General features: G+C 41.4%; 1 protein-coding gene across 8 annotated transcripts in view; it reads left to right on the plus strand.

Moving 5' to 3' along the window:
• The first annotated feature begins 1016 nt into the window (after positions 1 to 1016).
• Positions 1017 to 22758, plus strand: part of tnrc6c1 (trinucleotide repeat containing adaptor 6C1) — a 46562-nt gene continuing 24820 nt past the window's right edge. For 7 of the 8 annotated variants that reach the window (XM_082530698.1, XM_082530700.1, XM_082530703.1 and 4 more), the window contains exons 1-4: positions 1017 to 1148; positions 9534 to 9635; positions 10654 to 10675; positions 19167 to 19523. In XM_082530698.1, coding sequence (XP_082386824.1) covers positions 9573 to 9635; positions 10654 to 10675; positions 19167 to 19523 — 442 coding nt within the window. In that variant the 5' untranslated portion in view covers positions 1017 to 1148; positions 9534 to 9572. The remainder of the gene's footprint in view (positions 1149 to 9533; positions 9636 to 10653; positions 10676 to 19166; positions 19524 to 22758) is intronic. The other variant, XM_082530706.1, reaches the window with a different exon arrangement.

A 22758-nucleotide genomic window follows, 5' to 3' on the forward strand; every position in this document is an offset into this window, starting at 1 on the left:
AACAGACAAAAAAACAAAACAAATAAATTGCCATCAAGTCAAAATTTCAAGTTAGATATCTCAACTTTTCAACTTACAAATTCAAACTTTTGAGAAAATAACTCAAAATTGAGAAAATGGCTTAAAATTCTAAGTTATTGTGTTAAAAGTTTGAGATAGCAACCCCAAATTTCAAGTTATGGATGGCTTTTTTCCCAGTGGGGAAAAGCTTGCATAGGAAAGGAATGCATGACTGCATTTAGTGCACATGTTTATTCGGACAGAGATGTCTACATGCCTCTGTAACAATGTTATCTTAACTCTTCTTATGACCTTCTTATGACCCTTGATGAATACACCCATCTTCTCTGGAAACTTACTAACGAAAAACAAACCTGAAATGCACATAAAAAAACATAATTCATAAAGAGATTTTGCATATTTTCACAAACCTATTACAAGCTTAAATCTTAAAGCTCTCAGATAAATGCTGTGATGCACAGTGTTTCTCTCTTTGGTTGCTTAAACTGGACACATCCATTCCTATATCATTTGTACTGCATGTTCTGTTACGTTTCCCTGCTGAACTGGTTTTAACAGCAGAAAGATTAAAATATATAAATAAATAAAACTCTCACCGCTTCATAGTGCGAATGTATATTATGACTATGACGAGGCTATCTGCGTTGTAAAACAAACTGTGCCCTCTGTTGGCGTTAAAACACAGCGCAGGTGCCAGCGCTGCTGAAACGCTGTTATGTTTCTTATTATCCCCCCCCCCCCAACAGTTCACGTTTTACACGGAGCTTACTGACTTTTATATGTGCGTACTTTCTTCGTTGAATCTACACCGTATACCGTGAGGAAAAGGGGAGGTAGGAGAGGTGGGGGAGGTGAAGGGAGGCGAGTCCACGCACGGCTGCGAGCTGAAGCGAGCAGCACAGAGAGGGGAGTGATGGAGGAGCTGCAGTTGTCATGGAAACGCCTGGGCGGAGCGATGTGAAGTGGGACCAGTTTGTTTTGTTGTTGAAGATCACATGGCAAGGTGGAGCTCCGCCCCCCTTCCCCGTTACCACCGATTCAACCGTCTCGAGCTCCTGCTCCGGTCAGTTACTACAAAATGGCTGCAGAGGCTCCGCCGCTGCTGAGAACCGACTGAACGCTTCACGGTAGGATTTATCACCGAGTCCGTGAGGTTTACCGCGACGGAGATGTGCCTTGTCGCGTTTTTGTTTCTTGTTGGGGGGGAAATGTGGCGAGTTTCGATAGCAAACATGGCAGCTGGGAATCAAAATATTTTCAGCTCAGCCCACTTTGACATCAGTGCTGTCTTCTTCGTGAGTGCTGCTTAACCCCCCCTTTTTGTATATATCGCATTTGTCGAGTGCACACTGGAGCTTATTTTAACTTCTAGCGCGGTCGCTGAGGTTAGCACGGAGGTTTTCTTCATAGTATGTTCCTAACTTGAGCTAGCTCGTCATTAAAACACCGTGGCTGCACAGCTGCGGTGATTCAAGGGCGCCCTGTGTTGTCGCTTGTCGAGTTGTCGTATGTGTAGCAGCTTGGCAGACATTGGTGGGACGCTTGTTGTTGCGCTGCCGTGCAAGAGAGTTGACACGAGCATTAAAGCCGAAATATCCTCGGTGCTGCACAGAGAGGTGGCTGGATCTAGCTTGCATCACCTGACTGGGTTTAAACGCATTAGCCACCAGGGTTTTACCTATTGTACTCATGCCCTCGTACGGCCGCTCTCTGTTTCATTTACTAGGACTGCTGCTTGCACCTCATGCATCCTCATCCGCTCGGCTTTTTTTTTTTAATAGTTGGTAACTGCTGGTCCTCACTTTCTGCCTACTTTTAGATGCAAAAACTCTCCCCCTTTCAATGCTTTGATTATAACCCCGGCGCTGTGGTTGAAATTGCTCCCAGACTGCTCAATAATTTATACAGTATATGTGTTGGAAATCTCTTCTCAGTTCTTTGTTTCCCATCAGAGACCAGTGTAACCCTTAAGATGCACCAGTTATCTGTACCTGGCTTTTTCCTGCAGCTTGACATCCTGTAGGGACACACACACTCTCCATTAGAAGACAGTGTGTGCGGCTGATGCTGGGGATACCAGTACCCCGATGCATGTAGAGGGCAGATTGATGCAAGCTTTGAGGTCCGCTTGTTTTACTAATGCGTTGGAGTCCTTAATTTGTGTGTGTGTGTTTGGACCTGGCAAAGGGTTAAGAGAAGCGGGCTGGAGGTCTTTTCTGTCCCTGCCAGGTTTGGGGCCCCCGGTCAGCACCCAGTCCTCCTGAAAGAGGCAGTGTGTATTCACAGAGAGGCGCCAAAGGGGGGCTTGATAACAAAAACAGACTACTAAATGCTGTGATTACTATACAGCTTAGGTCACAGCCTCACTTTCAGTTCAGAAGTCTTCACGGGTTATTTTGCTTAGAGCTGGACTGGAGGGATGAGGGGTTGCTTTTGCCAGATTATGTCATTTGGTTTGGCGGCTTGTTTTCTGTGTCAGCGATCAGATGCTCACTTGGAGTCTTCAGTGGAAATGATGAGCTTGATTTCTTATGAAGGCAGTTAATTGATTTCACACACAAAACTCTACTTTTGTCTTGCAAGATGTTTTTGAGTAATTTTATCTCCCCTTTAAAAAAAAAAAAAAAAGCCCCCCACATATTTGGTTTGCTTGAGTTCAAGAATTTCTTAAGAAATGTATCCCAGAGGAAATTATTATCATATCTTGGTTCTGTTATTTCTATCATTTTCAGTAAGAAACAACCTCTTATTCTATTTCGTTCATTTGTTCTTTTTTTTTTCTTTTTTTTCTTTTGAAGTAGTAGCTGTTTTGTTTTGTTTTCTGGACAAATACTGCATGAAAGTGTTTTCCTAATTGCCCCTTTCAGAAATAAAAATCTGAAACAATGTGAAAAAACTGTGACAGAGCTGCATGATTGCATTTTAATTAAGCATTTGTTGAGGATTTTCTTTGATCTGTTGGGGGGGAAAAAAGAAAAGAAATTGTCAACATGCACCCTAACCCTGTGAACGTGTTCCCTTTACTTTTGGAGCAGCTGACACTGTGTGCTTTTGGAGTTTGTCCATACAAGTTATTTTAGGGCCTCTACATAGCACCAGGAGTGCAGCACAAGTTTCTCTTTTCCCCCGTCATTAGTCCGGGTCAGAAAGCATTAACATGGCTACACTGAGAATAGCTTCAAGTAGTTTACAGAGTGCAATCCTCTTTGCAGAGCACAAAGACGTTGTAAGTGCTTACCCAGCAGATTTTAAACCTTCACACAATCTGAGCGCATTACTGACAAAAAGTTGCTCCTTTTCTTTCTCTCTTTTCTTTCCAATGCGCTTGAGGTTTTTGCATTTGAAAACCTGAGTGCGGTGACTGATCAGCAGGCTTGAAAAGCTGCGTCGCCCGGCGTGCAGGCGAGCAGAGGGCGCTACACGCGCTGCCATAGCTGTGGCTGCTGCTGCTGCGGCTGCTGCTGCGGTTGTTAGCAAGCCTTCTCCCGAGTGCTCGCCGTTCTCTTGTTTGGCTTGCAGCGATGGCATTCCTGGCTCTGTGCCCAGTGACTGCCGTCTAGCACCCCTTCCCCCAACTCTCACACACAACGCACAAGCCTGCCTCATCGTTTGTAGCACCCCCCTCCTCTTTAGTGGTACAGTGAGGGGCAGTGAGGCATTTACACATCCACGGCAGCAGCGTGTGCAGTTTTGACAGTTCATCTATTGAGTTTCCTCTCCATCTCCACTCCACATTTTCAACCAGTTTTACACCTGCTTTTGTTAGACTGCCCTTGGTCTATGTGCAGTGTGTGTTGCCTTTTTTGTGTCTGAGTGTGTGTCTGGTTTTAAGAGGGACACCAAGCTCTAATCCTGTTGTTCTGACAGGAGGGTGTAATTCCACAACAGAGCTGAGCTTATTGAACGGTGTCCTTATCATGAGCAGTGCTTTGCCACTACAGATTCATAGCATATTCGTGTTGCACATTTGTTAAAAGTACATCCCATTAAGACTGCTTTTTTTGTGATTTATTTGATCCAGATCTTCATTGAATCAGTGCCTATTAAGAAAGGTGCTATACACTAACAGAGACTTAAAATCACTTCATTTTCTTCATTCAAATGAACAGTAATGAAGAAATATTTGACAAGTCACACTGAAATAAGTTGGTATACACAGACTAGTTTCACACCTTCAAATCCCTAAAATTAGGATCAGCTGTTTCAGATTAGGTGAGTGATTGCAGTCTCTTTAAGCAGTGACAAGTGCAACCTGAATTGGCTTCTAGGATCTGTTGATCTCATTGCTTAATATTGCTGTTGTTTTTGTTATTGATTTACCAGGTTCAGGGGTCATCATGGGGAATAAGTTTGTGGATACCTGTGATTTTTTTTTTTTTTTTTTTTTTTTCTTTCTTTCTTTCTTTCTTTTTTTTTAAAGATCTTGAAAGTAAGTGGGGTAAAAAAAAAAAATGTAAAGAAAATCAAGTTTCAAAGATTTGAGGCAGTTCCCAATTTGTTCAGGATCAGCTGCTGCAGCATGGAAATAGATTAGAGAGAGAGAAGTTTTCAAGATGCTCCATATTTCATCCCCGGATCTCCAGATAGCTCTCGTAGTCAAAGTGCATACATCTACACAAAGAATTTATGTACTTGCAGAGATGAGGAGAAAGAGTTGTTTGGTCATAGTAACATTAGCAAAATCAAGAAAGATAAAGGACTTGAGGAGTTACAATAAAGAGGAGTGGTTCAAAATCCCCCTGGAGATATGTGCAAACATGGTGACCAACTACAGGAAACATCTTACCACTTTGTAACCCTTGGAGGATATGTTTTCAAAATTACAGACCATTCATATCTTTGTAAGTGAGCAAACTTACAAATTCAGCAGTGAATTAAATTAGGGCTGCACGATTAATCGTTAGAAAATCGTGATCTCGATTCATACTTATGTGCGATCTCATTTCCAAATGACAACGATTTAAAAAAAAAAAAAAAAAAAAAAGGACGACGGTGATTGTACCGCATTTTGATCCGGGACGTAATCTGCATGAAAACAAGCGCTCACCCTTCCTGCTCAACAAATGACAAGGGCGGAGCCTTATACCACGTGATACAGAAGCTGTGCCGTATGATGCTAAAATTAGCAGGGAAAAAACAACGGAGAACACGTCAGGGATGACGAGAAAGTGACAGGAGAAAATCCGTCCCGGTCAACCACCCAAACATCAATAACGGGAACCTTATACAGCGCTTCCCTATACCCGTCGAACTCCCGCAGGCACAAAGAAATTACGGAGGCTATTACTTATCACCTGACCAAAGATATGGCTCCCATCAACACTGTGCAAAACGAGGGATTTAGGAAAATGATCAACACCCTAGACAAACGCTACACAGTGCCGTCCCGCAACTATTTTTCTATTGTTGCACTACCTGCTCTATACACGCAGCGTCGAGCAACGGTGGAGACGGAATTTCAAGCAGTACAACGTTTTGCAGCAACAACAAAACGTGAGACATTTATTGTTTTTATGTTCAGTCTCAACTGTTGCGAAGTTGATGTGCAGTTAATAAGTGCAATAAATATTTATACTGGAAAAGAAAATCGTGAGAGAATCGTGATCTCAATTCTAAGCCAAAAAATCGTGATTCTCATTTTATGCAAAATCGTGCAGCCCTAAATCAAATACAAATATTATTTAGCGCACATTAAAGTCGCAGGTCACCCTAGACCAGTTACAGGTCGGTCACAGAGCTGACACCCAGAGACAACCATTCATGTTCACATTCACACCTATAGTGAGAATCAACTCTGAATTTTGCATCATAGCTATCTGAAGCATGTACAAACTGATATTCCTCTTTAATAGGGCTGTCAAAATTGAGAGCAAACAAAACAAAACAACTGCTGTATAATGCCCTCTGCTATCTTAGTTTAATTGGTCACATGACTGCACCATATGACTAACACGTATCATCGTTTTAGAAAGTCTCAGTTTTTGCTGTCCAAACTGCGACGCACAAGTCGAAAATGCTGCATTTTCCTTCGGGGAAAACGCCGTCTCAGTGTGGACGGGAGGCCAAAACGGAGAGAAAACTATTAGTGTGGACGTAGCCCAAGATGCTAAGCGACAGCTCTCATTGAGGGAGACATCCTTCATCCTGCTTAGGGACCAAATGTTTCTTACTTACTTTATTTTGACGCTTCGCTCTGCTCCTCATGTGGGTTGGTGGCTGACACCAGCTCACATTAACTGGAGCATCTCCCTTCTCCCATGATCCTACGTGACACAAGTCCCACTGATGCCTTTGAAACAAGCAGCACCTGCTAAATTTAGCTCGGCAGCTGTACTCAGCAGGTTCCGTATCAGCCAGTTAGAGATTACGTGATTACAGTTATGAATTAATAGCCAAGTTTATGGGAGCTCTGTGTTTGCATGGTTTGGTCAGGCTCACAATCTGAGCTACAGTTTATAATACGGGGCCTTCTTGTTGCTGCTCTTTGGACACAGCCTGCCTGCATCAGAGTCAGCTAAGGGCATGTGTTGAACTGATTGAGCGATATTATTGAAGTTGTTGGCAATTGAGTTTATAAAAATTGCATGATATTGAGGTTTAGCTCATTAAAGTGTGCCGTTACCTAATCGCAGGATGTTTTTGAAGGCTGCTGTTGACAAGACAAATGTACTGTCTTTTTTTCTCTCTTTAAATATAAAAAATGTTCACAGCAGCTCCTTCTATTTCACTTGTGGCTGTTGTGGTTTAAAAAAAAAATAATGCAGATCTCTGAAGTGAGATGAGACAGCAGTTCTCTTCTCTCTGTTATGAAAGGGAAGAAAGTTTTGTTGTCAAACAATATTTGAAAGAGAGCTCAGAAAACCTGTGTTTCACAATTACATGCCTAGGTATAATCTCCGGCACTGTGGTTGTTGTTTTTCTATGTTTTGGTACTTTTTTTTTTTTTTTTGACATAGAGTTTAAGGGAAAAAAACATTCAGTAAAGGCAATAAGCAAGTCATTTATATAGTTACGAAGTACTCTTGAACCCATGGTTTAAAGACATGCTTTAAAATCCTCACTTAGCTGCTTAATTGGAAACTTATGTGTTACTTGCCCAAGCTCATCTTTCTTTTTTCTGTTCTTTCTTTTTTCTGTTCTTTCTTTTTTTTTTTTTTTTTTTTGAAGTCCTATTGTTGAACTTCTACAACCAGACTAATGTCAGCGCTGTCAGCACTTCAGGGCGCATTCTATCTCCACCTGACTGCTCACCTCGGGCCTTCCGGAGCGCTTGTTGCCAGGCAGTGGCTCATATCGCTGTCGCCTGCAGCAGCTTAGGCTTGGCAGGGGGAAAAAAAGCTGAAGGTTTTATGTGCAGTTTCACATTTGTGGTTCAAGCAACTTGACTTTCAAATGTATATATGATTTTTTTTTTTCCCAGGCCAATTCATTTTTACTATGTCCTTCTTTTAAAACACTGTTTCTAGCTGTAATTTATTTATTCATTTCTTGGTGTAGGCTGGATATAGATGCTGGATGCTTTTGTAGCTCATAAGAAATGAAGGAATCTCTGTGTGTATGTCTGTGTGTCAGTGTCATCTTTGCTTTTTCATACCAGCCGTTTATCTGATGATCTTGACACTTGCCGGGTGTGTTGCTGGGGACCTAAGGAATCAGGAAGGTTGAAATGAAATCGGTGCACATTTCCATCCTGTTTCACTCATGCTTTGAAAAGGCCACCGAACTAGTGTGAAACAATAGGCCATTGGCAGATGGTTTTCAGCTTGAGTTGTCGACATTTAAATCCTCAAGACCGTAAACTAAAAGTGCAGGGTACAACCCGAGGTTTTGAGATTTTTGTTTTGATGTAGTGCGAACACATTATTTGTGTTAGAATCTGTTGGTCTTGTAGAGTGTGTGTAGACTAAAGAGCGGCAGGCTCAACTTAAGAGCACCAACATGCTAAACCCACAATGCCTTCCTAATAGCTTCCAGAAAAAAACCTAAAGACAACTGAAAAACGTATGCACACATCTTTGCACACTTAAAGAAATATGCTGCTTAAAAGTGGAATGTGAAATAAACTCACAGTCTTACGTCTGTGGATTGTGGACGAGTCACTCACAAGCACCTGCCTCATGTTTACCACCAAAACAAGTGCCATGGACATGGGTCCAGTCTTAATTTCATTGACCAATAATTTCTGTGATAGTTTTTGTCAGCCTTTTTTTTTTTTTTTTTTTTTTTCCTTTCTTCTTTCTTTCTCTTAACAGAAGCAAGACGATGACTAAATAAAAATGAATGCATGAGTACAAAAACAGTGATGAATAAAAACAAGATGGAAGTGTTCTGGAGAGACTAGATCAAATCAGAGTTACAAATTAACAAATTAAATTGTTTAGAAAGGCGGGATGAGTTTGCTTCTGATTGGATCACTTTCAATCTTTTTGTGCAGTAAGATTAGAAAGGAAATTTGATCTATCCCAATAAACAGGGTGGCAGCCAGCTCCCATGCTCTTTCTCATAAAACTGCGAGAAAGAAGAGAAGAGTGGACATATGGACACATTTTGCTTTTGTTTTATTTCTCTTGATATCAATCTGTAAACGTGCCGAGTAACTCTTACCTATAAAATCACAACAAACTTTTACTCTTAAGTCAAGTGAATGAACTTTAGATTTATTCTGTCATAATCTTATGACATTTAGTCAGCTGAAGCTAAATGACAAGACTTTTGGTTTTTAGGGTTTTTACATTAGGTTGGAGTACTTGGTACCAGGTGGTTGTTTAGTACCTACTCAGCTGGGGTTCTGTGACGTTAACAGACTGCACGCCACCAATTGGCTAGTTAGTGGCGTCACTCAATGAGTCATGAGAGTGGCTTCATGAAAATCAAAACTTCAGTTTTTCAAACCCGAGTATATGAGAAATGTCCCAGAGTCTGAGAAAAAGCCATAAACTGAGAAGCAGGTATACTATAACCTTGACATCCACCATATTTTATTTTATTTTATTTTATTTTATTTTTTGTGGTTTTTTGTTTTGTTTTGTTTTTCTATCCAAATGACGTCACATCTTTCAGCCACATTGCTGTAATGACCCCATTCACAATTGTATTAGGAAACAACTGAAACCAGGTTGGGCTGAGTAGGTACTATTAGAACTTTGGCAGTGGATCATTTTGAGTGCTGTGGGTTGCAGTTAACCCTGATTGGTTTGGGGTTGTTCTGGAAGATCCTGAACAGATGTTGATTGAATTTGGATTTTGGAGTTGACGATAATCAAAACTATTCACCTCAGCTGACAGTGATTTCAGTGTGTTACTAGTCCACATATCGTCACGTGTTACAAACGCAGCTACTGACACACTGATTTCAGTTTGAAGACTGATAAAATGAACCATTCAGCTGAAAAGAAAATGTCAAGAAATCACTTTCATCTGTGTTCACTCTGCTGAGCCAAAGTACTCCTCTCTTTGACTGGTTCTTGGGGTAAAACCTTGTCCATCTCTCTCCATCTCTCTTTTTATTTAAGCTGTGAAAAGAAGCAAAAATACAAGAAGAGAACCATTTGATGGAAGATAAGAAAAAGAAAAAACAAGACGAGAAGAAAAAGAAAGAGGCTGCTCAAAAAAAGGTAGGCTTGCAGAGTGTTTTTGAAACCCACATGCTTTTATCATGTTGCTGTAATTGTTCCTTCCTGTTCTTTATCATATGATAAGATACTGTAAACTCCAGCTAATTGCAGCAGTTACTGGCAGTCAGCTGGATTTTGGGTAGGGATTGGAGTGATTTTATAATTATTAATGTTTTATTTTTAACCAGTTTCCAGTTAACTTTGTGTTTAATGCAGGGACTCCTCTTTGTCTGTAGTCTCCATTACAAGGGCTCAAGCAACATTTGACCTGTTGTGCTGCTTGTTTTGGTTACACAGAAAATATTTTTTGTTAGTTCTAATTATAATTTTAGGATAAAATGTCTACATTTTATAGACTAAAGCAATCATAAATAATTACAGATTATTCTATGGTGAAAAGAACAAGCTTGTTGGCATTTGTAGTATTTTAGATGCTAGTATGCTATGTAGTACAAGGCCAGGCACAGCTCTACATTATAAGTGTTTTCGGTGTATAGAGCTCCTATGTCAGCACATTTATATATTCATATCCCCTAACCTTAAGTCCTCTTCTAGCGATCTGTTGTGCTTGTGCTTAAGCTTTTTTGCTAGTGCTGGAAAAAGTACAAGCTACAGGCTAGTTTTCCCTCATTAACTTAATAAATAATACAGTTTACACTATTCAATTAAATAACACAGCAATAATCAGGTCCTCATCTGTCAGATGGACTTAACTCCACCGTCTTGCAATGAGGCGAGTGCCAGCAGTCAAACCACGGCAAACTAAATCTTGTTTGGAGCTCTTAAATGTGTCGAGCGTTAATCAATTTAGTGTTTAAATACACGAGCACTACCTGTCCCTTAGCATTGCCCTGACTAGTTTGCTTCATTACTGTTGCGTGGATCATGAGCAAAAATGTTAAAAATTATTTCATGCAAAACTGCATACTGTTTTCTGGATCTTACATGGAATGCATTACATGTTTATCTTATCATTTTAAGTTTGATCTGTTGTTAACTTGTTTGTTTGTTTTTTCAGGCCACAGAGCAGATTACCAAAGGTGAGTTGTTGCTGCTTGTTTTTTGTACAATTGATGCACAACATCAAAGAAAGACTCATTTGATTTCTTTACCACAGAATAAAAGGAGCGTCTGTTATGCATGTTTTAATACTGGAGTTGTCAGTGTAGACCTTTGCTGCGAGTCTGTGTGATATCTTGTGATAGCAGGAAGGACACTGACTGTGTGAGGGTGTTACATTGTTGTCAGAAGGGGAACCACACAGTATATGCAGTTCTACCTTTTTGCCACTAGGCGTCAGTTGATTCTCAGCTCATTGCTATGCTGTTGAGTATGAAGGATTTGCTTTTAAAGTTGAAAAATATATTGCAACTGAAAACATTACTGGCCACCAGCTCTGCTGTACTACCTGAGCCTACTACCTACAACCTAATAAGAAGCATAAGAATGGTCCATCTCCTCTCAAAGCCTCCACATAGGGGTCCTCAGGCTTACCTCAGAGGGTAGAGGAGAGGAAGAAAATCTGAAGGAGAAAAAAAACCCAACAAATAAACCATCTGAATAAAAATGCCTAGAAATGTAGTTTTGTAGTGAAGACTGCACTTAGCTTGCAGGTTTTAACTCCTGCTTTGTGGCAGCTACAGACCCACTCTCTTCACTGTCTCCCCAAGCCAGTGGTTTTAACAATCAGAGGGAAGCAGGTAGGATGTGGTGGACAGTCAGTTAGCCTGGAAGCAGATCTTCATGTCGGCATGAGCAAGCAGATGGGAGAGGGACTTAATGTGTCATGAGGGATAGGCAGCGGGAAATCTGATTAGAACTGCTCAAAGATGCTGACAGGATGGCCTGAAGGGTAGAAAGAGAATAGTTATTAGTGAGTGTTAGCACATATAACATGCCGTTTCTTTTCATAGTATTTATTTGACACTTCAACTCTTTATCTTAACCCCTATTAAGTACCAGATCTAAAATTCACCATTTATAACAGGCTTTTCTATTATCACACTTGACTTTTTAGCACCTTTTACATATTTTTCTGTTGCACTGTGCTCATGTTGATCATTTCTGAAGAAGATCACACAGATTATAGATTGTCTTTACCTCAATATTACTGTGGCAGTTAACGAGGCACTGCAGTTATTATCTATTAATGACTGGAAAAGATCGTGAAAAGGGGCTGAAACAGTTGTCTTTTTTTCTGAAAGACACCATGAATCTTAATTGACTAATCAACTAAAAGAGGCAGATTGTGTCTGATACTAGTGTAAGGTACAGTGGGAGCTAATTAGGAGAGCAGGGCTAGTGCGGAGGCTGAATAAACAGGCATTCATACACAGGAGATTTCCAGGAAGACCCCAAGCGCCATAGTAACACTACACCACCTCCTGTCTGGTCTAGCACTGAGGCCCGCCCTGGGACCAGAGAAGGAGGAAGGAGAGAAAAAGGTGGGCTGTAAGGAACAGAGATGGAAGAAATTGTTGTGGTTTTTATTTGTGTGAAATGTAGAGAGGTGGCTGGTGCCTCTGGTTGATTTGGGAGAGTGCAGGAAAACAGTGTTTGAGAACACACAAAAATGGGCAGAGCTATGTGAAACTGTGAGAATGCACTCCCGTTTCCTGTTTGCCGGCACAGCTGAGGGGCCCCTTTGTAGGATATTTCTACTGGCTCATTTTTATGACACACACGCTCTCACTCTTACAGTCTCCTAATGTGACCTGCAAACACAAACAGCATATATATGCTCTGTGTCTGTGCAAATCCACCGTTACGCATATGGTTTTATATCACAGCTACTACAGACTCCTTTGCTTCAGCATCCTTGAAAGTGCTGTAATATTTGTTAACTAATACAATAGGTTCAGTTAAAACAATCTAGTGTGATTGCCTGTTTGGACATTTGGGGTTGGAGTATAAGCTGTCAGATGACCAAACACAATAAAATATCTGGGCTGAGACTGCTTGAAAAGCTGGTCTGTCCACTTGTAGGCAAATTCTATGATTTTGAAAAATGAGAACCAAATGTGAGCATTTACGATGCCAGGTATTTTAGCATATCCACACCATTTCAGTATCTAATATCAGTCACAGAAATCACTATTTTTATACTTTCAAGAAGGCATCACATAGATATATAGAGAAAAGAGATATGAGAGAGAGATCTATATTTGTCTGTCTCTATATCTATCGCTCTATTTTACAGTATTTAAAGTCCTACTGTATGATTGATTAATTTTGCATAACCCCAGGAAACCAGCCTAAAACATACACGTGTAACATGTGTAGGATGTATCTACTGGCATGCGGCATTTTTTTTTTTTTTTTTTTTTTAAACTAAAGATGCTCAAACAGCTTTAATGGTGTGGGGAAGCCATGAAGCATGGCAGCAACGCTGTGATGTGAGTATCACAGAGACCTTTATCACAGTGTGTGCTGGGCCGCACTCATGGTGTCAGCGACGCACCCTAAAAAGAAAAATAATAGATGAGTCTATTAGTAATAAGCATTGTGCACATCCACCATCAACAAGCTACTCTAGAGTTCATTTCTAGGGGTTAATGAGCTATTGTGTGCCTATCCATGCTGTGCATTTTTGTCCCTATCAGAGACTGGGGACAACATGCATGCACATCAAGGCGCACATTTACATAGTGCAATAAAAGATAACATTATTACAAAGTAGTGTCGTGGCAGTAATTTCATAACAGATTAATTTGCCGTTTCACATTCGCTTAATTACGCCCAGCGCTTTGTGCTAGAGAGCCATAAATTGTGGTGCGATCAGGGGGGAAATTTATACCACTGCATGTCTTATCCCGAGCAGCACAGCTTAAATGAATGCTGCACTTTAAGGAACAACACAAGTAACAGCTGTGTTCAGCTGTATTTACACCATAAATTGTGCATATGAGCCTGTTGTCATTGCATATTGTCACTTGAGCCATTATATTTATGACAACTGACAGATGGGCTTGGGTTTTGACATTACGGTACAATTTAATTAGCAACACTCAGATGTGAAAGGGTCTTTGATAAAACACTTGTGTGCTATATAATTCACGCGTGATCTTTTTTGTGTATGTGTGTGTCTTTTCTTGAAATATACCCACACGCTGAGTTTAGCCTGTCAAAAAGTGGATGTGGACTGGTTGGTTAGTGAGCTGCAATCTGAAAGGAAGCTTTATTGGAGAAGGTGCAAAGGTCAAGTCTGTGGCAAACAAAAATGTCTAGAATGTGTTTGACAAATTAAGCATTTTCAGCCCCTGAATGTGGCGAAACAGATACTTGTAACATAAGTGCCAAGTGGCATTTCTTTGTTGCAGTTTCAGTTTGACGCTGTTATGTGAGACTGAACCATTTTTCGGGCTCAGCAGGGGCTGCCCAGGTCAGGAGGACAGGACGTTCCACTGTCTTTCACACTTCGGTTCCTGTAAATCATAACACGCTGGAATCTGGGCTGCCTGCAGCTGCTGGCACAAGAGCTGTTTTGTCTTCTGAGATCCCCCCTACTTCAACCTGTGGAGCTCTTCTGCAGGTGGAGAGTAGGTCTGGAGAGAAACACTTAAGAGCTGGAAGTGAATGTCGATCCTGAGATTATATATTCAGACCCATAGTTACCGTTTGATTAACGCTTTGACCATCACAACCTTGCGTTCTCTGCACTGTGCTGTCAGATATTAAATATTTTTTAAAAATCTTATTATTATTATTATTATTATTTATTTATTTATTTATTTATTTATTTTATTTTTTTAAACAGCATTTTTCTCTGTGTGGAATGTAATGCAGTGACGGGTTTCCCTCTTAACTACAGTGTCGTATTTATTCACTTCTAATTAAACCCTTTAATCTTCTCTCTTGTGAGGCTCGCTGCTCACATTTTAAAGCCCACAGGAAAAATGAGACGGAGAGCCTCAAAGACATGCCGCCGTTCCTCCCTCACGATTCACTCTTTCTGCTACTTTTTTCTAGAAATAGGCAGCATGTGTGTTTTCTTCTATTTCAGTTCCGTTAAAGTGGTGTGCTGTGACAGTTTGGAGGCAAATGATGCAAAGGCATCAAACAGGATTTCACTCTTAGTCACAAGAAGGCCTGGCTGTTAGATTGAACACATGTAACATACTGGACAATAAGCAAACAGCAATCCTGTTTACAGCAGCGAGATTTTCTTTAGCTAGTTTATAAAGCTCCATTCATGGCCTAACTTGTGGGATTAAAGGCTCAGTTATAGAAGGCTTGCATTTCAGTATGTACTCTGTCCAAGAGCGAGACGAACCACTTCAATGAAGGAACAGAGCAGTGAGAATGATTATTAGCATGCTATTATTGTACATATAGGGGAGGAGAATACTGATAGTATTTAATATATACTTGTAAATATTGTACAGGCTGCACAGTACTGTTAATATATTAATTATGTTTTTGAAAATTGGTTTGCGACTCAGAGGAACATCATTTGAAAACATTCATTCATCACGTATTGTTGTTAGGACAGTTTTAAAACTAACTTACCTTGTAATGAGTACTTGCATTCGCTAGTCTTCAGTTCTTCTGCACATTGCTATCCAAGCACCTGCACAGAAGTATCCTTTGTCTGCAAGGTCACAGACCTTTTTTTTTTCCTTCCACTCAGAGAGATTGCCAATGCTTTTCACTCTCTTTCTCCTCCACCTTCTTCCAACTCTTTTAATATATCCCCAGACAATCCTAACCAGGCAGCCCACAACCTCTAGCTCTTAAACAGCCAGGCAAGCATACTATCATTGTTTCTGAGGAAATTAAGACCCCTTTTAAAATAGAAAATGGGATGGCTTCCTCTGCATGAAGCACACACAGCCCCAAGGCCAAGGCTTGATGTGCATCTTTGATGAAGTGGGAATTCTCCTGTGCAGTGGCACAGCTGAGGACTCTGTTATTGCAAACAGGCTGTCAGCAGGAGTCGGTCTCGTCTCTTCTTACTCTATTTCACTGTTTCGCTGCTAAGTACTGCCTGAGATACAAGCACTGTACACCACACCTGCCAGAAACATTTATTAAGCCCTGCCTTGATCAGTCTCTGAATTTTAATTGAGAATAAAAGGATATTTTTACATTAAATCATCAGTTTATCAGGATAACTGAATTTGGAGGACTTGTGTCGCTCATGCAATCTGAAGAAACCAAAGCAGCACCGGCAAATGGTGATCCAGTTGTAAGCGGATTTGGACCCAAGTTGATTTCAGGCAGTGAGTCTCGAGCTAACAGAGGAGTGCACGAGGGGGTGGAGACTTTCTTACACACACTACACTCTTCATCACTTATCCTCGCTCCCTGCCTCCTTCCCTTCCTCCCGAATGTCGATTCTCTCGTTCGCTCGCTCTCCCTCCCTCCCTCCCCTGTCCCCTCCTTGTTTCTTCCCTCTGATTGGCTAAAAGGGCAGCCAGCTCTCCCCCCTCTTCAGCTTCCAGAAGAATCTACGTCACATCATGGAGTCCCAACTGTGTAATGCTCATGTTCATAACTACGATTGCACATTGTGGCATAACCTACAACAGTCTTCAGTTTTTTTTAAGAGGAAATCACCTCTTAAACTCAGCGGGTAGAATTGGGCAGGAATTATCGTGTCCATCTGCCGCCTTTAATACAGTAATAATGACAAGAGGATAATGGTAGATCACTGGGAGTGAAGGAGAAAGGGAGAGGGGAGCACAGGAAGGTGGGGAGGGATAAAGAATGAAGAGGAAATGAAGCAGATGTAGAGAGATCTGATGAGAGGCGAGCTCCAACACTATAGCGTGTGTCGTCTCTCTCTCTCTCTCTCCTTCCCCCCCCCCCCCCCCCCCACCCGCAACATTGCTGAGCTGCAGGGAGAGGGAGATACTCGGACAGATTTGGGTGAAACTGGATCATACTATGACTGACACACACACACACACACACACACACACACACACACACATACACATACAAACAAACGTGCACAGAAAAATGTTGCCATTTGTGACGTGTGAGCGAACATGTCTGAGTATTTACAAGGCTGAGTGTGCTTCCACGACACCATCTCGCCCTCTCCCCTCTGTGTGGGCCTCAGCATTACATAACTCTTTGTTTTTGTGTGTGATGCCGGACTAGCCGCATGTGTGCAAGTTATTCACTGCTGCCTTGCACACACTCATTTTGTCAGCCAATCGCAAGGCCCCGCTCTTTATAATACAGTTAGGCTGCAGCACAAAGATTTTCTTTTTCTTCTGGCTGGTGGTTTTTAAAGACCCCCCTTCCCCCGCAGCAAGAGCTCAAATGCCATTGCGGCTCAGTGCACATTATGTCCAGTCAGCTGGTGTTTGGGGGCCTGCTCTTGTACAGTATGTGTAGCTCTTAAGCACTTTTTTTTTTTTTTTTTTTTTTTTTTTTTTTTGCATCCTGTTTGCATTCTAGTTTACCAGCTTATTTTATTATGTAATAAAATGTGCTGAGGAGATTATCCAGTGCGCTTTGTGTCTCATGATCCATCTCATTCTGGAGCAGCTCCGTGACCCCAAGCTGACCAACATGTTTGATTTAGTGGTGGCTTCCGACCGCCTATTTCCAAATTCAGCGACTGTAAATTAGCATCCTGGGGGTGTTTTGGACTTCACGGCTCTGATGTTTGACAAGTGGATCTTGTCGGTTATAGCAGCCGTGTTTTTTATAGCAACAACTCTTATTTCAGTGTATACATTTTAGAGAGGTGTGATTAGGTAGTGATGAACAAACAAGGGATGCATCACCCATTATTAAGCTTTACACCTTCACTTACCCCAAAAGTACTAAAACCTGCATGTGGTAAAAACACAGTTTTGGTCACTGTAGATAATTTCTCCCTTTATAAAATCTATAATGGGAATAAATATTTTAACTAATTTGTGTTTTGTGAACGCTTAAAGATGAGAGCAAATCGCCTCTTTGACAGGCGTGACGATATCTGGAGCTGTAGTTGATTGTAGTCTTAGACCCTTTACCAGTAGTTCAAGTCACTTCTTGACCATGTTTGCAGTGCTGGGGGTTTTTGCAGCATTTTAATCAAATGATTTCACGGGTAACACGACTCTCTATAAGATGCAACCAATCCAGTGAGTTTGCACTCCAGTTTTGTGAAATTCTGGTAATTTGTTAGTCTGTTACTTCTCACTAATTGGCGAGCATCATATATGCGTTGCACCCATCCAGCATATGGATTAAGCTTGCTAGCCTTAACTTGGCCCTTCACTCTTCTGTCTCTTGGAAATGAAGATTGTGACAGCGTAAAACTAAACTGGAGGCTTCACAGTGGTTGCATTTTTTTTTTTAAAAAATACATAGTAGATGCTCTCACGAATCCCCAATAAAACGTCTCAAGTACACATTAGCCTGGTAGCTGCATGCAACAGTTGACACCAAGATTGTAGATATGATGATGCATTTTTAAGCTGCAGAGAGGCTAGATATTTTCCTCTGGGGAGTAAGAGAGTGACTATTGGAGTTTAATTTTCTTTTGTAACACACCAGTTTTATAGTGATGATATACCAATGTTTTGTTCCCAACTTCTAATGTCCCTCAATTGGAAAAAAAAATAAAAATACGAATGCATGAATAAATGTTATTGGAGGTTTTTTAAATTATGTGCAGTTCTTAGGCTTCGCTGCTCATGTGAAACCCTGCAGGGCTTCGACCATGAGAAATGGCTGGTCAGAGCAGAGAGAGCCTCGCACTCTGTTGCTAAGGGTAACTAAAGCTAGTTGGATAAGAGCACTTTGCTTCAGCAGCCGTGCAAGCAGTTAATAACTAACGGCTTTTGTAGAGCGCTGAGAGGTGATCATTTCAGGGGCCATAACCTGCCACAAACCATGAACAGCTTATGTTGATGGTGCTCAGCGCTCTTTACAGCACCGTCCTGATGGAGACAATAGCCCACAATAATGTAGCAGGCAGGTCTAAGTCCATTTTCTGGTACTTGACCTCTTCAACACATATAATCTGTAAACCGGCACCATGACAGGCTGTGAGGGAGTTGGGTGTCTTGGCCATCTCTAAAGTCATCATTTTTTCTTTTATAGTGCCACCCCGAGGTTATTACAGTCCTGTGGTTCTCCAAAGAACAACCATCTGTTTGGACTGACCACTGCCTTGAGTAAATCTTGTGCATTTATAGATTTCTGCTCCTTTAGCCTTTCTGAATTTAACTTCATAGAAATCTTCCAAAAGTATCCAGGGCTTTGAAAAGAGTCAGTGAAGGAAATGCTTAACCACAGTAGCTTTACAGAAAACATTTAAAATGAATTACTGACAGTAATTTATAGAGGAAGAGGGCAGTATTCAGCAGTTCCTTTTAGTTTTCTTTAAATGTGTTATGTGTCAGATATAAGTCATATAAACGGTCTCTAGCGAGTGATTTTATTTATTTGGAATATGGACCAGTCCATTTGCAACTAATCGTATAGTATTTTAGTACTAGTGTGTGCTCAACAGCTCTGCTTTACCCTTCCTCATCCCTGCATTTCTGTTTTCTTGTTGTTACTTATCCCCACCCATTTCATCAGTGCCAGACTCTACCAAGCTCAACCCCAGCCCTCCTCTTCCCCCCGTCAACCCCAGTGCCATCCCATCTGTACCCCCAAGCAGTGGAAATGGCAAGCGCATCCCCTCCGGAGGTCAGCCGCAGACAGCACAGCAGTCCCAGACTCCGCTCCAGCAGCGCTACCCGCCCAGAGAGGTGCCCCCACGCTTTCGTCAGCAGGAGCACAAGCAGCTGTTAAAGCGGGGCCAGCCTCTTCCCTTGGGGACGCTGCCTCTCATCACCACGGGACGTCCCACCACTAGTGAACCTGCAGCAGCAACAGTAGCCATACACGCCTCTCTTTCCTGCTCCTCTTCCACTGCAGCCAGCTTGCCCACAGGTCTGTTGGTTTGAATAAGTACATTTAATGTTTTCTAAAAAAAATCTTGTGATGTTTAATTACATAAATCGTAAGAGGTTATTTGGAATTACTTGTTTTACTGATGATATATTCAGCTTATCCACATGAAGTGGATATAAATTGAGAATGAGGAGTGAAATTCAGTGGAGTTACATTATGTTATACATATAGATGATGCACTTCCTATAATATTGTTTGACCTGCTTGTGATGGGATAAAAATGATACGCTGCTTTTATAATGTGTTGTGGGAGCAGCAATGCTTCTTCATTTTAGCACATTGCTAGGTGGTTGCCAGGTAACCTGATGGCATCATAACATGTCATATATAATACATGTTTTGTGGATACAAATTAGATATCGTGAAATAAAATTGGATGATGCTTTTTATAGGTGCACAAATGTTAAAAACAGTTGATTTTAGCCCTGTTGCTAGGTTGTTGCTTGGCAACATGACATGGTCACAAGACTTGATATAGTTAAAAACCTTCAGGGACCTAAAATGTACCTGTGTGTCCCCTCATCCTGGTCTTGTAAGAGGAGTAAATGGACAAGGAAACAAACACACATACAGATTGTGTATTATAGTAAGATGCTACACATTTTAATCAGGCTTCTGCATGGACAACACTTTCTTGCTCTCACTGTCTGCATCACTAAAATTTAATCAAACAAGACAAAATAAAGTTGACGTTACTTAATACAATTAGAGAGTGCAGGTACTCATTGCTGCAGGATGTAAACTCTTGGTTCAGTCTGTACTCGAGCAAATTTGAGTGTATCCCATCAGTCACTGTCAAGTCTGCAGTTTTAGTTGCAACATGTAGAACACTACTCCAATAATAACTTTGGCTGGCTACAGCTACTTAGTCAAAAAGTATGTCATGCCACAACAACAACAGTGTTGGTTCTTCAAAGATCTCTACTAATATCTGTTTGACTTATCTCAGCTGTGCCAAAGAGTTCTGGCATTCTTAAAAAGCAATGGCTGTATCCACTCCTGTTTTTGTAAGGCACTGTGCTGGTAATCATGCAGTGTACCTGCAAGGCTGTGCAAATGCACAGGTGCCGCTGGCTATTGTTTATTTTCATTCAGCCTGTCTGGGAATTAGGGATGTGGATGTAGGAATACTGGGGTAAAGGATGGCAAGTAAACACAGCTGGCTATCTTTGTGTGTCTGTGTACTCTCCTTCCTGTGGTTTTATGTTTGGCAGTAAATCAGGTTCTTATGTGTTTTTAAGTGGCGGCAGGGAACGGTTATTTCCTAAAAAGGTGCTCTTTGGTGACACTTTAGGGGCACTGGACACTTTTCAATGCCTGAGGAGCAGCACAAACTTTCTCATAAATGTGTCGTCTGCTGTTTGAGTGCAGCCTTATCTCCATGGTGATAAGATGTTTATCCTGTCCACGTCTCTGTCTCCGCCTCCACCTCCACCACCTCCTCCATTATCATCTTCCTCCTACTCTTTCTTGAGCTTTCCTGACCATCCCTTCAGTATTTCCTGCTTTTGTAGGCGGAGCAACACTGCACTAGCTAGCAAGCTAGGTGGCTGCCTCAGTGGGCCTGACCTGGCATAGATAGAAAGACCGAGTGAGAAGGAATAAAAGAAAGAAGGAGAGAACTAGCATGGCAGACATCCAGTTCTGTGGGCTGAAGTGACTCATGGCTTACGGTAAAAGCTGCTGTTTCTCCCCGCCCCTCTCTGGCAGGCTGGTTCGGCTCTGCTTTTGCTCTCTCTGCGTCTTTAAACGGACTGATTACATTATGACAGACAGACAGAACGACCTCACAACACTAAAGGCAGCTCAAATGGACAGTTTTGCACAAGCATGACTCTGCGCCATCTCCCCTTGTGATTCGTCATATGTCTCTTTAGTTAACTTCAGTCGAGTTTCACTGAGTTCCCTTTTGCTCTTCTAGTTTTATCATGTTTCCATCTCATTTTACACTGTATTTCATTACCTGCCCACATGAGGCCTTTTGACGAGCAGTAAAGGTAATTCTGTGTGCACCACTGTGTATACATGCGAATGTATGTTAACGTAAACAGTCATAACTTGAATGTCCCTGCTCAACTTGACTCATAACAGTAAACAGCTGGTGTGTTTAATAGTCCAGGCTCAGGGCAAGAGTTAAGATTGTATGTCATAAAGATTATTAGCTATTCTCTGGATTAAACGGCTGTCTCTATCAGGGATATGTGAGGATATTACATAGGGAAATCCTGGCCTCCCTTTGACTTGACTTGTTTAGGTGAACTGTTATGACTGCATGGTTGAAAGTGCTAAAATTTATAGCTACCCCCTTTTTGTATTTGTGTAATGCTCTGTGGGAAAAGCCCTTAAAACATGATCAGGTTTTTTATGCCCATAAGCTGCATTAAGACAAAAATGGCATAACATTGTGGTATGAGCCGTCTTTGTCAAGTGAAAGGACAGTGCAGCTAATGTGCTAATGGCTTGTCTGGTGGAGCAGAGAGAGAGTGAGTACATGCTTGTTAGACTTGATGTGCTCTTTAAGTCTGCTGATGATGCTGTAAAAGAGCCTTGGGAATCCCCTCAAAGAGGACTGGGACATCTTGTGATGTGATTAAACATCAGCTCTCGCTGATTTTTTTTAAAAATTTTATTTTCTTCTATCTTGTCTTTCTTACACTGTGTCCCTGCTCTTCTGACTTTGTCTGGTGTGCTGGTTGTTCTTTTCCTCAACCTCTGCCACGCCAAAACACATGCTCACACATACTGTAAGTAAAGAATGTAAAGTATCCGTGATTAGTCAGGCTCCACATACTATATTATATGTGTAACTGTGAGTCTTCCCATTATTATCACTCTCTCCCTGATGTTGCTGTTTTGTTTTTTTTGCTTTGCAACAATTCATATCCCGAGGCCCTTTCATGTAGAGAAGGCATGACACCAAGCTATTTTAAGACTGGCATGTTGAAGAAAGACCTTGACCTGGTTTATCCTTTAGAGAGGGAGGAGAAAGATGATACTGACAGCCAAACATGATGGCCAGATGTCTTTGCTGTGTACTTTTTAAAAGGCACAGATTGTCCTTCTGCCATTCTTTTCCCCTTGAGATAATGTTGAGATTATCGGCAAAGCAGTTGCAAAGAAAGCATCCATTAAATCAGGTTTTGCATATGTATATACGCACAGCTCCTGTCCTTATCTCACCCTTGTTTGTCAGAGAATTTAGCAAGCTATCTGT

The sequence above is a fragment of the Aulonocara stuartgranti genome, assembly GCF_965226115.1.
Source record: "Aulonocara stuartgranti genome assembly, chromosome: 4".
Lineage (NCBI taxonomy): Eukaryota > Metazoa > Chordata > Actinopteri > Cichliformes > Cichlidae > Aulonocara > Aulonocara stuartgranti.